This window comes from Plectropomus leopardus, chromosome 11 (genome assembly GCF_026936395.1).
Source record: "Plectropomus leopardus strain MGB_pleo_1.0 chromosome 11, ASM2693639v1, whole genome shotgun sequence".
NCBI classification, from domain to species: domain Eukaryota; kingdom Metazoa; phylum Chordata; class Actinopteri; order Perciformes; family Serranidae; genus Plectropomus; species Plectropomus leopardus.
The window spans coordinates 12,631,196-12,645,617 of NC_142186.1; the positions used below are offsets into that span (position 1 = coordinate 12,631,196).

The 14,422-nt window shown below is 40.3% G+C and overlaps 1 protein-coding gene across 2 annotated transcripts in view; it reads left to right on the top strand.

Annotated features, from left to right (window-relative positions):
• The window catches only part of LOC121945586 (RNA-binding motif, single-stranded-interacting protein 3-like), a 142,320-nt gene that overhangs the window by 32,166 nt on the left and 95,732 nt on the right, over positions 1 to 14,422 (top strand). For both annotated transcript variants that reach the window (XM_088084033.1, XM_042489832.2), the window contains exon 2: positions 11,894 to 12,078. In XM_088084033.1, coding sequence (XP_087940159.1) covers positions 11,894 to 12,078 — 185 coding nt within the window. The remainder of the gene's footprint in view (positions 1 to 11,893; positions 12,079 to 14,422) is intronic.

A 14,422-nucleotide genomic window follows, 5' to 3' on the forward strand; every position in this document is an offset into this window, starting at 1 on the left:
AAAGAAGTGGAGCTGCCGCTGTTAAAACTCTGCAATATTTAACATCGCTTGAGTTTAAACTTTGAGGGGAGTCACCCAAGAACAATGAAACCTCCATACTTTCCCCTTTTTATGTAGGTTTGCATAAAACCAATCACGAACCCCTGTCTGCTGCTGCTCATCATGCATACTGCTGGAGTTGAAACACTGACCAGGGGGCAATAAGAGGAGGAGCGAGAGAGACTTTCTTGAATAAACTAACGTGTCATTTGCATAAATATACATAATAAAAGAGCTTTGTGCAAAGCTCCTCTTCAATATGCATTTTTTCCCCCCTTTTTGTAATGTGCATGCTAGAGGTCATGCAATTAAAAAAGAAGAATGTAGCATAAGATTTTTGGGGGGAACATAGTCAGAGAGGTGAAAGAAAATAAATGCAGTGAGATTTTGAAGTATTGTGCAGCGGAATGATTTTCTTGGATGTCACTCAGGATGGGGTTTTTTTCATAATAAGAGTGCAAGGTCAGGCGCTTTAGCGTAGGTAGATTTGTTAGTAACTGTGATTGTTGCAGACAGAAAAGGCAGCTCGTGTACAAGAAAATGGCTCAGCAAAGACTTGAATCAGAGCCAACATGTGCGTGTTATATATGTTCAATATGACAGATGTGCACTGGCAGACTTGCATGTCTTAAAGGGTTGGGAAAAATAAATACAATCCTTACTTGGCCTTCATGCCAGTAAGGACATTAAAACTTAAAAAAATCGCAGGCGGTTGTATTTTTGGGAGACATGTGCTGTTATGCACGGACCAAGGCTTTTTTGTGTTGCTCTTTTTTGGCTCTTTTTTGGAAGCACTATCTTGGCCAGGTGTATCTTTCACATACTTGGAATTCATCCACTACATTTATTCCTTCTTAGCTAGCGCCCATTTTCTGTCAGTTCCATATCTAATAGTAGAGCAGAAAAATGTTCTTAACATCCACATCTTTCTGTTTGAGATTACTGGTGCACCAAATCCATCGGCAAACTAAAATGTCAATATTGGACCATTCTTAAAAAACCTTGGATTATCATTGATGTCCATGTTATTTTTCTACCTAATGTTTTTCAAATTCAATACATTTATACAATATCTGTGCAAGATAACTACAGTGTGGTTATGGTCCGGGAAAGATCATGGTTCTATCAAATAAAATATGGTTAGGGTTAGCAACTAAAATATTGGAAATGTGTAAAGGGTCTAGTGTGTAGAATTTGATCTAGCGCTAAGGTTGCAGAACTGAAACTTTGTGTGAGAATAGCAAATGACCAGTGTTTGGTTTGTCTGTTCTGGGCTACTGTAGCACAACACGTTGGACTGTGTGGGAGAGAACCTGCTCCAAATATAGATAGAAAGAAAATGAAAACACAATTCTTATTTTCAGGAGATTTATACAATAATGTAAACCTAGAAATGAATATTATATTCAATTTCTGCCAATAGATGTCCCTAAATCCTACACATGGACCTTTATTGCCAAATATTGATAATGATAATAATAAAATCAATCCAATTGCATTAAACTGCATCTGATCTTATCTGCTCGCAGCTTTTGGTTAAAGGTTAAAAGTCTTATTTTGTAATCATACCACAGATGATTCTCACCTTGATCAATATCATGTTTGTATCCAATATGATTGGAAACAACATTATCTCATGACTGTTCCTTTTTTTTTTTTTTTTAAATCAGCTTTATCTTTTTTGCCCTATCTAGAGCCAGTGTTTGTCAGCTACTGTAAAACAACATGCAACATGCATGTGGGAAAGGACCTGTTCTGTATGTAGATATAAAAGGCTCATTCTAAGGTAACAAAAACACAATGATTTTTATTTTCAAGTGATTATAAACGAATGAAAACATTCTTATGAATATTTTATACCATTTCTTGCACTAGATACCCTTAAATTCTTCACACTGGAACATCAAGTTTGGAGAAAAATCACAGTTACAGCTAATAAAAATGCGAGAATCAATTGCAGGTCTGACAGGAGGCAAACTCCAGTCTCCTGCATCCTCTAAGTCTTTAACCAGCCTCCTGTTGCTAAGAATTTGTAGTGCTGACTGCACTTTGACCCAAGATACAAATACATAAAGATGATTTGTGCCAATTTCTTGAATTCCATTCTCTGAACAAACACACACACAAAAAGAGAATATACCCAATATAGAGATAGCTGTTGCACAAGCTCATGCCGGTGGGTTTTGTCAATTTCCCGCAACCTTATACAAACACACACACACACACACACACACACACACACACACACACACACACACACACACACACACGCACACAGCCTTGAGCCCAAGAACAATAGCCATGCACCCTTACACAGACTCAGATCAAGTGAAACAGCTTGCCTATAAACTCACACATAGCCTGCACACCTCCCCTCGCTCTGACCTCCTCAGCCACAGGAATTTGCTGAGAGATCACCAATGTCACCACAGGCTCTCCATCACCTCCTTATCTCCCACCAGGTCAGTCAGCACCAAGCCAAAACTACGATGTCCCCCAGGGATGTTTGTGCAACTTGTTTATGACAGCCCAAGTGTTGTTGATGCTTTTGTTGCTGATATTTAACAACAGAGATAGAGAGGTAGAGGTCTGGAACATGGCGTTCCACTGGGAAGCAACCTAGACGAACTGATCTTCTGAGGAGACGGGAATCGTTTGGGAAGGGGACGGGGAGAGTGGCGAGAGAGGAGAGGAAATGTGGGGAGAGGTGAGAGATAAACAAGAAGGTTAGAGACACAGAAAGTGGGAGCACATGAATTGTAATGGCCGATGAAAGAATATGACGGCAGAGTGAGAGATCAGACTGCTAGTTCTAAAATAAGGGATGAAAGAGTTTTAAAAAATCAGCACAGAATGGGTTTGAAGGGAAACACTAAAAAGATAAGTAACATTATGGAAATTGGAAATTATTTATACAGGTGTTCTCCTATGTATGTGTCAGATACTGCTTTACATTACATCTTTAATGTCATTATAAAAGCCGCAGAAATGTGGTGTTCCTCTGATGATAAATGAAATAGGTCATGCAGACTTTATTCTGATTGGTCATCTTTCTGCATTTCTAGTTTAAGTATTTTTTTCTGATTGACCTTACAATGATCTGAGCTGATGAAACTTGCAGACACCCTGGTAAAACATGATATCCAGTTATTTCTGCCTGGAAAAACTGCAGAGTGTCTGCAGGTCCTCAAAAAAGTTAAACAGACTTAAATTACAATAATTATGGCTGTATTAGCTCAGGGGTATAGTTAAATCTAGTATTACAGTTGTAAAATAAATCAGCTGGTGTAGTGTGTTTTAATCCAGTGACAAATAAACCCAATTACAAGGACTCATATTTGACATTTATCTCAGCTGCAGGTTTGTTCAGGTTACTGGCATGAAAAGAGGCCCTTAAAAGTTATGCAGACACTGTGTATCAGTGCGCTTTATTCAAGGACAAACCTGTGTGCAAATCATTTTCTGGAATTCCAAGCTTCTACTCTTCTGTAAAATGATTTTATTAAATAACCCTCGGGTGTGATTTCCCCACACATAATTTACTCTTCAGGTTATACCTCTAGCCTACACATTCCTCAACTCGACATTTGGAAACCCATACCTGTATGAGATATCATTAGGCTTCTCTCCAAGAAGGCTATTTATACCTGTACGCAGCATTAACTGAACTTGCTGCAGTCTCCTCTGCTTCCCCTTACACAAATATGTCATGCTTCCTTCCTTACCCCTTTGAAACCTGGATCGACACCAGTTTTCTTGTGCTGCATTTAGATGCCTTTCACAAGCATTTAAACCTCAGAAATTTGACCAAATTGGCTTGATTTTTTTTTTTTTTAAAAAAGTGGGAAAAAATCTGTAACTTGGCATGAAATGTCCTGCAAATTGTGAAAAAACAGTAGATAGTGAAAAGGGAATGACATGATATTCAGCTAAAAAAGAAAAAGAGATAATTACTAGAAAATCATCAATGAACAAGAGAAAAATATCAATAAAACTATGTTTATAATTATATATTAGAAATCAGAGTACAAAAAAAAACTATGTATGTATTTATTTTCTGTCTGCACCTTTGCAGGTCTTTTTTTGATTTCTTTTTCTTGTTTTTGTGCTAATCTCAGGTCATTTTCTTGAAACTCTTTATTAATTTATGGCAAATATTCTCTCCATATTTTTAAAAGAAATCAAGCCAATTTTCTCAGTATTTCTCTTCTGTGTGGTGATTACAACACCTTAGGGCGACCTCATCCAGTCAAACAAGGTTCATATGGTTTGGCAATCAAATTATTTTTGCAAATTCCTGAAAAGATTATTTGTTGCCTTTTCAGGGTTTCCGACAGAAGCGGTAGCCAGGGCTTAATTTAGCTGCTTGTGTAATCTCTAAACGGGGACGTTATATTGGGAGCCATGTTTCCATTCCAGTGTATTCATAAGCTCTTCCTTAAACCCTTCCGCTGCTGTGTTTAGAGGCATAGAGAGTAAGAGAGAATCTCAGCGCTGGACCCAAAAATAGCCCACATTCTTTCCTCTGTGTTTCAGGAAGCATCAGAGGAGGCCGGAACAACCCGCTCTCCCATGTCCCCCTCTTTCCTTTCTCTGTTGTCCCATCTTCTTTCCCCTTATCCTTTCTCGCTCAGTTCGTTGTCATCAGCCACCTCTCTTTTGCCGTCTCTCTACTCTTTTCTCTGCTACCTCCTCTTTCACCGCCTCTCTCCCATTTCTTTCCCCCTTCCTTCCTACTTTTCACCCAGAGTTCACCCCTCTCTGGGACTGTGCAACTTCTTTTCCTCTACTCTCCTTCCTCTCTGCTACCACTTAGTGAGTCTTTCCATCCCTTCATTTATAATGGACTCACAGTGAATACTGCTAAGTTTGATCTTCGTTAATGTCTTTGCATACACGCCAACAAGAGTGGATGAAATTGTGTTGCATCATATTAAATGCACATGTGGGAGCAGAGATAAGTCTTATTGCATGTATAGAAGAGTTATAGCAGCAGATGAATGGACCATCACTGTAATCTCTCAAGCCATTTTTCTGCCTTACACTTAGTGTTTGTCTTTCTGTCCGTCTTTATTATCTCTTCATCTGTCTTGCTTAAACGAAAAGACATGTGCACAGATACAGCAGGCCGAATGCCGAGACACACACACAAAAACACACATGGAGCCTCAGTATGCCACAAAGAAAAGCGTTTCTGCTGAAAATAGCAGGGAAAACCTGACCTTAGCAATGTCATTACACATTCACAAGAACTCTGGAAATAACTGAACAGTGTGTGTGTGTGACAAGTGAGTGTGCATGGATATGAGTTTTGTTGCAGACACCAGAGAATGTGTGTGTGTGTGTGTGTGTGTGTGTGTGTGTGTGTGTGTGTTTAGTGTGTTTTTATAAGTACTATCCTCGCCCTGAAAAAAGTTGTGGATGGGTAGAGAGTAGGGGCAGGTTGCACAGAATGGGCTGCATGACAAATGGATGGTGGGTGGTAGAGTAAAGGCCTGGTCACATCAACATCTAAAAAAAACATCTAAAACTGTCAAATTTTGTGAGGGAAAAAACAAAAGGCACATTTGTGCAGAGTAAATTTGCACAAATTGGTTGCGTCAACTTGAGTGAACTCGGACAGGCAAAGTCTCAACTCTGACCCTCAGCAAACCATTTTGACTGTGTTGATGTATGAGAAAACAGAGAGCCAAAGACTGAGTAAACCAGCTCATGAACTTGTAACCTGGCAGTTAGCAAAATCAGACCAAAGAAAGCAGTTAATTAGAAGAGTGATTTCATATTTCTTGGATTTAATACAGCTGGGCTCAGACTACAGGGGTTTGGGGCAGATTCATCCCTGATTTACCTCTTCTCACAATCAGAGGAGAAATCAAGTCTGAAAGGTTTGTACCAGTGTTTGTTCCAGATTATCTGGTAATGTAAGAAGTTTACAAATCTAGTCTCAAACTTCCAAGACAGTCAATAGACACACACTTCTTCCTATTTTTTTGCAATTTGTGGGACATCTCTTCCCAAGTTGCCAGTCTTTTTAGCCATGCTTTTAAAAGAAATCAAAATCACTGAAGAGAAGACAACCTGGTTGACTTCCTCTCTGCAACCACGTTCTCAACCAGACTTGTTTAGCATTCTGCTTTATTGTCTCATTACAGTAGGTGTCTCTGTTTCGTTTACAATGGCTTCCCCATGAGATCATTTGAGGTGGTGGCATTCATGCTTCCTCTGGCAAGATAATCTTTATAATATCCTGCGTGTGATGCATTATTTTTTTCAAATCTTGTAGCTTGTGTGAGGTTGTGATTAAAGAGAAGAACATCTGTGAAGTTTCCTTATGCAACCATAGTCTGAGACCAGCTTAATGATGTCTGTTAAAGACAAAAACAACATTGTCTTTGTCAGGCTTAGGGCAATCATCATTGTCTAGAACAGCTGCATTATTGCAAGAAATGTATCAAATATTTCCAAATGTGCTTCGTTTACAGTGTCTTGAGAATAAGCAAGTACAATTGTTTTTCTCTGTTCTCAGCCCTCTTTGCATTTTACTCTCCAGACAAATATGAGCTCATTAAGTAGTCAGCAGCATGCACATATATGACAAGGCGCAGTGATGTTTTGCGGTGTGTTGCTGCTCACAGGCTCAGCCGTGCATGAAATCTATGAAAAACCTGGTGACTGTGTTTGCTTTGTGTGACAGTTTGTGTCGCTGCCTCTGAGCCTTTTTCCCACTGCGGGAGCTGCTCCACTGTACTAAGTGTGTCAACAATACCAGCTGAGAGGCAGCCTTCAGTCCACACGCTCCGACTGCAGAGTAATCCTTAAAAGAGAGAAGCTGGGAGAAAGAGAGCAGGCAGGCAGGGAGGGAGAAAAATAGAGTGAGTATGTGGGAAGTGGAAGGATAGAGGTGAAAAGAGCAAGAGATTGAGCGATGGTGGAGTCACATTTGACAGTGAGCGAGAGAGGCAGAGGAGAGGAGAAAGCGTGGTTGCCAAAGAGAGAAAGAGAGAGAGAGAGAGAGAGAGAGAGAGAGAGAGAGATTTCAATGTTTCAAAGGATTTCCCTATCACAGTCTCTGACATATTACATACACAGCTCACTATCGGCCGACCCTGACAGCTGCACAAATTGGCTGAAAGAGGTTCCCTGGGCAAGGCCTTTGATCAGGTGTGTGTGTGTGTGTGTGTGTTGTGTCAGCGAGTGAGAGGAGATTTTGTACATTTGTGCATACCTGGACATCTGAGTGTGTGTGTGTGTGTGTGTGTGTGTGTGTGTGTGTGTGTGTGTGTGTGTGTGTGTGTGTGTGTGTGTGTGTAGTGAGAGAAGAAAGGCTCCTTTCTGCACAAAATCATGGAGGAATGAAATGGATGTACAAAGATAAGGCAGACAGTGAGCGTGTGAATAAATGCTGCCAGTCTGTTTGTGTACTCATATTCTGTGTGTTATATCTTACGCATGTTATAGCTTTTGGTGATATTTCCCCTTTAGATTTCGGCCCGGGGTCTTTTATTTGTATCCGTCACTTCCCATCAAACATGGATCCATGCTCTCTTTCAGAGGTGGTCTGTAAACAAACCCATTGTTAAAAGGCTCGTATGGAAGCAGCCCTCAACACAGTTCAGGCTTTGAAGCAGTGAGGTTTTCATTATCGTGATCACAGGCACTGCATGCAAACACGTACACGCACCTCTCAGTACAAATTGCTCACTGCTGGGCACTGCAGCTCCTCTGGAGGAATTTGGAGTTTGATGCTTTGCTCAGTTTGTCTCTTTTCTAGCAACTGAAAAGCTGTCTTTAATGAGAAGTTCAGGATATCATTTACCCTTTTTTGTCACTCTTTACAGTAATGATATTAAGGCATTGTGTATGTAATTTCAGGATGAGCCGTTGCTGTGATAATGGCTGTAGGGATGATCCGCTGGGGCCCATGAATGGCCGCAGTGTTGGGTATTAGTCTTCCCCAGAGGATGAATCCCACTGACTTTGGTGACACTTTGCTTCTCCTCCAGAGCCATAATAAGGTTTATATTTTTGGATCATTGTAAAATATATCTTGACAGCTATTGATTTGATTTCCAGGCTGTATACATAGTCACGGTCCTAAGAGGGAACATTTTAATAATTTTGGTGACCGTTTGACTTTTCCTCTAGCGCCAGAAGCAGGCCAACATGTTTTGGTTTTCAATGGATGCCATTTAATTTAGTAAAGACCTTAGTGTTCATCTCAATGAATTGCAATAACTTTGGGGATCCACTAACTTTTAATCTAGCACTATCATCAGGTAAAAATTATATTTTGTCCAATACTTTGGATTATGACAAAATACGTGCAGCAAAATTTCCTTCAGCCTCAGCTGTACTTTACGTTTAATGTAAATGTTAGCACGCTTGCTAAGATGGTGAATGTGGAAAAAAAATTAAACCAGTTAAACATCAGCACATCAGCATTGTCATAAAATCATCACAGACCCTTTTCATGTCCTGCACTCAGAATACCAAATGCTCCCATTAGGTAGATGTAATCATTACAAGAGTAAACACCAAAATAGGTATAAAAACTCTTTGATCCCTCTATCAGTTTTTCTCCTAAACTCAGGAGATAAGGAGGGAGCAAAATGAGGAGCAGTGTTACATGTATTTGACTACACTTTATGTCTGCACTAGTATGCACTGTACACCTTGTAGTTTTTTAACTGTGCGTATTTTTGTGTGGCAAAGACAAATTTTCCCATGGACAAATAAAGTAGTCTTGAATCGTGAAACATAAGCATTTAGCTCACTAGCCTGGATATAGACCCTTGTTTGTACACAAATGACAAGCTGTTCTTCATGTATTTAGACAACCTTGTTATCTATCCTATGAATAATGATCATTTTTTATCATGTCGTAACCTGTTCATATGTATATTAAATCATGGTTTAGTCTTTAAAATCACAGATCCTAAGACAACATCTTCAATTTGCACCAGCAGTTCAAAACTCAAATATTCCATTACATTGATTAAAGACCAAAACCAACAAGCTGGAACCAACAAAATGTTTGTCAGTCTTGCTGGATAAATTACTTGAATACTCAATTCATCATTGAATGACCACTTGATTGCTTAAATAATTGAATCAGTCAAAAGTAGTGACGTTTATGCATTTAGTTTGCAGTTTGTATCGTCAGTAGCTTGCAGACCCTTAGACAATATTTTCTCAGTGAACACAGTATTGGGAGATATTCAACAAAAAAAATACCAAACTGCAAATGTAAGGGTTTTAGGAGTCACTTGCAATATAGAGTTGTATTTGTCACGGCCATTAAAATGAAGTATTACCCAGTGTAGCCTTTTTTCATCTCTGTACTTTGTCATGTTTTTGTTGAAGTGTATAGGCTCATTCTGGGTTGTTAGTGTGAAGCAGTGGCCTGTAAATGACACTACTCCACAGGCACCGTCTCCTTTTACTGCTGTATGTCTGCTGTACATGCGTTGAATCCTGTTAGCACAGTCTGTCTGAGCTGCCAGCGTGCTTGTTTGTGATTTTCTGTGTGTGTGTGTGCGTGTGTGTGTGTGTGTGTGTGTGTGTGTGTGTGTGTCAGGAATTGTCTGCCAGTTGAGGGAAGTACAGGTAATGGATTAATATCAGAGCTGGCTCAGGCTCCCACATTGCTGTGTGGTGGCAACCTGTCATTATCACAAACACGGGCTCACACATACACAGGCTCACACACGCTCACTAGCACACATCCACATACATCTGCCAAATACAGTATACATCCAAGCACACATCCTGTCGCACTTGTCTTTCTCTCTTCCCTCCACTTTCTTTTCTTGTCTCTCTCACTTGTCACTGTGGCACACAGTGGAACTGGCCTGTGATCATCTCCAACTGCAGCTGGTTCTTGAACTTGTTCCATGCAGTTCTCTACAGTGGGACCAATACTGGGACCAGATTTCTTTGTCTTGCCAGTGTAGCTGTTTTGCTCCAAACATCAAGGAGGCAGACAGAGTGTTTTCAACGCTGTTGTCATATGAGCCATCAGGCTGTTTACCTCCTCCAAACTTAACCTAATAGTTTGCCTAAGGCAGCATGCAGGGAGGGGTTAGTGGGGGTGTACTCTGAACCCATCATCCAAACACTCATTAAACCGTACACTGCCCTTCCTCTCTGCCAGAATGGTCATCTTATTAAGTCATTTAGTTAGCATTGAGCTGTGTAATCGCACAGTGGAGACCAATGGAAAACATTTGAGTAAGTTAGTTAACAGGATATCTGACATAAACTTCTAAAAGTACAGTAAATGCCCATTTCAGAGTTGTGTGGTTCAAGAAAATCGTGTTTGACTCAAGTGTGCTTGGGTTAGGAAACAAGTTTAGTAACCCCTTTTTAAAATACAGTTTTAAACTAAAAGCAGACCATCCTCCTGCAAAAGAAAAAAAGAAAAAGGCTGTGTCTACATTTATAAATATTTACATTTATTGTAAGGTGGTGAACTCTTGTGGCCATAGCAGATATGATGAGAGTAGTCCAGAGAGCAATTGGTCAATCAAACATAGGACTTCCATCCAGGCTGCTCTTCATGTCTTATTTAAAAACAAATTTCAGTGTTGACTTACTATAACATAAGTATGCAAGGTAGCTTATGTAATGATCTTAACTTACATCATGCACATTATGTAAAGCCATTTTGTCATGTGAACTCTGGACATTGAACAGAGTTTTCCTTTCACACCTTTAGCAACAACAGGGGATTGTTTGTGTCTCACCCAGTGAAAATACTTGTTTGATATAAGCAAGGTTGTAAGTTGCCTAATCGCCCACTGTGTCTCATCCTAGTCAGTTACCTGCTTTATTCACACATAGGCTTGATCAGACATTATATGTATTTGCAGTAGGGGGCTGACAGGAAAAAGTCTGGTGAATGTCCAAGCCAGCTGATTTGGAGATTTGATTCCCCCATACAGCTCCTCATGGTAATGTCAAGAAATTTCAGTTTGCATGTTTGAAAGAGGCTTAAGTTAACTTACGTACCTGACTTAAATTACTCACTTACTTACTTATTTATTTAAAGTAAAGCCATGATTTATTCCTTAACCTAGTATCGGTGCTCAAACTAAACCAACTGTTTCACAAGGTTAGATTGTAGTTACTGGATGTAACTCCAGTTTCTTGAGTACATGTGCCTGTGTTTGTACTTTCTATCAGTTTGTCGTTTTGGGAGTAACTGGCAAACAACCTATTCTATAATGTAATGTACCTGTCAAGATAGCTGATGCAACTTTAAAATGCACTCAGAACCAAATAGGACACACTCAGAGGCTTCTGTCCACCAACACTTTGTAAACCTCTTTATCTTTTTCATAGCTGTCAGTGGCTTGTGACATTTTCTCTTCCATAACATGAAAATACTGTAACTTACAGAAGGTCACTCCAGTCCTGATAATGAAACTGACTGAACTGGAGTGTTTATTGCACCGTCATCAAAGCTTACTAAAGCTGGAGCACTCACTGCTAAGAATCAGCACAGCCTGTTATCGTTATTGATACAAGCACCCGTAGTAAAACTTTGTACCGAGATCATAATGAGCACTGCTAATTACACACATCCTGCTTCCTTAATTTGATGTGCTTCCTGTTGAATCAAGATATTGGTGTGGAACTTGATGCAGGAAGAGATTATTCCAAAGGATGTGAGTTTGGTAGAAAGTCGTGTTTGATGGGTACGACTGACAGGCAGAAACTGAAAATATTTTTAGCACTATTGAATCTGTGATTACAGAAAATGACATGCAAGTCTAACATTCTTTTTTCTTTTTAAATTGTCTTGTGACCTGAGGTGACTTCTCCCTCTCTTCCTCTCTCTCTGTCTCTGCAGCAGTCCTATGCTCCTCCCCCTCCGCCCATGGCTCCGCCTAGCCCTGGCACCACAGGAGGAGGAGGTGGAGGTGGAGGAGGAGGTCATGGAGGAGGGCTAGTGGAGCAGCTCAGTAAGACCAACCTGTACATCAGAGGCCTGCCACCTGCCACCACCGACCAGGACCTCATCAAACTCTGCCAGCCGTAAGTCCTACTCTGTTCTGTTCAACTTGATGCGACCCTGTCCTTGCTCTGCAGATGCATCCTTCAGTGCAGCTGAACTCACTTCATCCCTGCTCTGTTTGGTTCAGCTTGTGGTAATTAGTCTTGCGTGAGTCCAACAGCAGCTTATAATAAGGATCAACAGTTTGCTCTTGACCTCTCTGCCCACCCCCCTCTGTGCTTCCTCAGAGGAAAAAACACAACCCAGCTGGGCCTAACCCATCCGCTCCCCTCTGCACTGGGTCATCTACACACACATGCTGCACAAGGACAGACACATACGTCATGAGACGTAAACCCCTCAATCTTGAACAGACTTGAGACATTTAGAGACATGGAAATAATTTACAGCATGGCAGGTCACTCCACTCATTCCATAATAATAGCAGTACAGTTAGACTCAATAGAAATTTAAATGCATTGAAGTTAATGCTTTGATGTAGTAAAAGCATAATTTAAATGTGATGATTTAAGTAAAAGCTATATTAATACTGATCTGCAAGTTTGGTATTGGAGCTGATTCCCCAGCAGCCATGTTACATTTGAGCAAATTCTGATCCAGTGTTTGTTCTAACCCACTGTGCTTTGGCAGCAGCAATTGTCATACACAGTTTGTGTTGAAAATGCCCCGTTGCGCTCTGTTCAAATACTATAAAACATTGAGATTGGAAGTTCCCCATGAAAACAGCATTTGACAAAAACGCTCTCACCACAAGGTCTGCTCAGTAGCTGTTCTGGAGCTTTCAATCGTTTGACTTGGTCTCCCTCAGCAGATGGAGTTTATAAAAAATAGAAGGAGACAGTAGATAAAAATGTTTTGTATAAAATTGAAGTCATTTCTCTGTTAGGTTATGATGTTTCCAATCATATTGGATACAAACAACAGATAAAAGCGAGAATTGTCTGTTGTATGATTACAAAATAGAATTTTAACCTTCAACCAAAAGCTGTGAGCAGATTTTTCACCGTTTTAACCCAAAAAGATTTATTTCATTATAATAAGCAATAATTAAAGAACTAAGAATTAAAGGTTCAGTGTGTAGGATTTTGGGGCAAGTATTGGCAGAAATTGAATATATTATTCATTTCTATGTTTTCATTAATTTATCTTAATTTGTTATCTTAAAAGGAGTTGTTTAAGTGTACATATGGAGCAGGTCCCCTCCCACAGAGTCTGCCATGTTGTTCTACAGTAGCCCAGAACTGACAAATCAAACACTGGCTCTAGATAGTGCCATTGGTGTTTTTGTGTTAATTGCGTGTTTGCGTCGACTTCTGTAGTTCTCTTAAATGATTGGCACATGGGAGAAGTCTCAGTTCTGCAACTTCACCACAAGATGAGACTTTGTAATAACATTCCTAACAGATCAGAAATCACTTTTACACCAAATGGTGTGGGCAGGTCAGTGTTGATGGTTCATGGTCACAACCATGCTGGTGTAACACTAGAGGACAGTTTACTCTCACAATAATGTAGCTACCTGCTCAATGTACCTGTTTGTCCCGATAATATACTGGAAAATGATGTGGTTATCCTTTGCTCGAGTAACTTTAGCTGTTGGGGCCCTTCTCATCCTGTTCTTCTCCTTGGTGCTTAAAGTTAATCCTGCACAATTCATTCCCAACTGTCCCCATGTGGACAAACAGAGTCAACACAGAATGAAATGCAAACGATAAACCAGCTCTCCCAGAGAGGCTCTTGTTCGCCTCCAGCTATTACCTGATATCATCAAAGGTAATTGAAGAGTGATATATTGAGCTAAATATTCCACAGGTAAGGGCTTTAAATGATCTCATCAACAATTTTAATTGATCTAATTGATTTTGGAATAAAGAAAAAGGTAGATAAAAATGAAATGTGAAGACCATAACACACACACATGCACGCACGCACACACTCACACACACAAACACACACACACGTGTGCACACACACACACACACACACACACACACACACACACACACACACACCATACCTTGCCCTTCTGTATGTCAGCTGCAGTTCAAGCCTGTTGTATTTCAGCTGAGCCCTGGAGGCGTTCTGGAGAAACAGGGTGAAAAATGGGGGCCAATAAAAGTTTCATTAGAGGCCCAGTCAGTGTGCCAAGTGGCCAGTAACATTTAGGAAAGGTCAGCGGGGGAGGGGGGGGGGGTGTGTGTTGTTGGGCAGCAGCCTTTGCTTGGGTTTCCAACTCTCCCCGGCTTTCAGAAATAGACTGAATGGCAGTTTCCTGTCACTCACTGACATGACATGCACACATGCGCGTGCACAAATACACACAAACAGGCATTTCATTCATGCACACAGTCACAATGAATAACG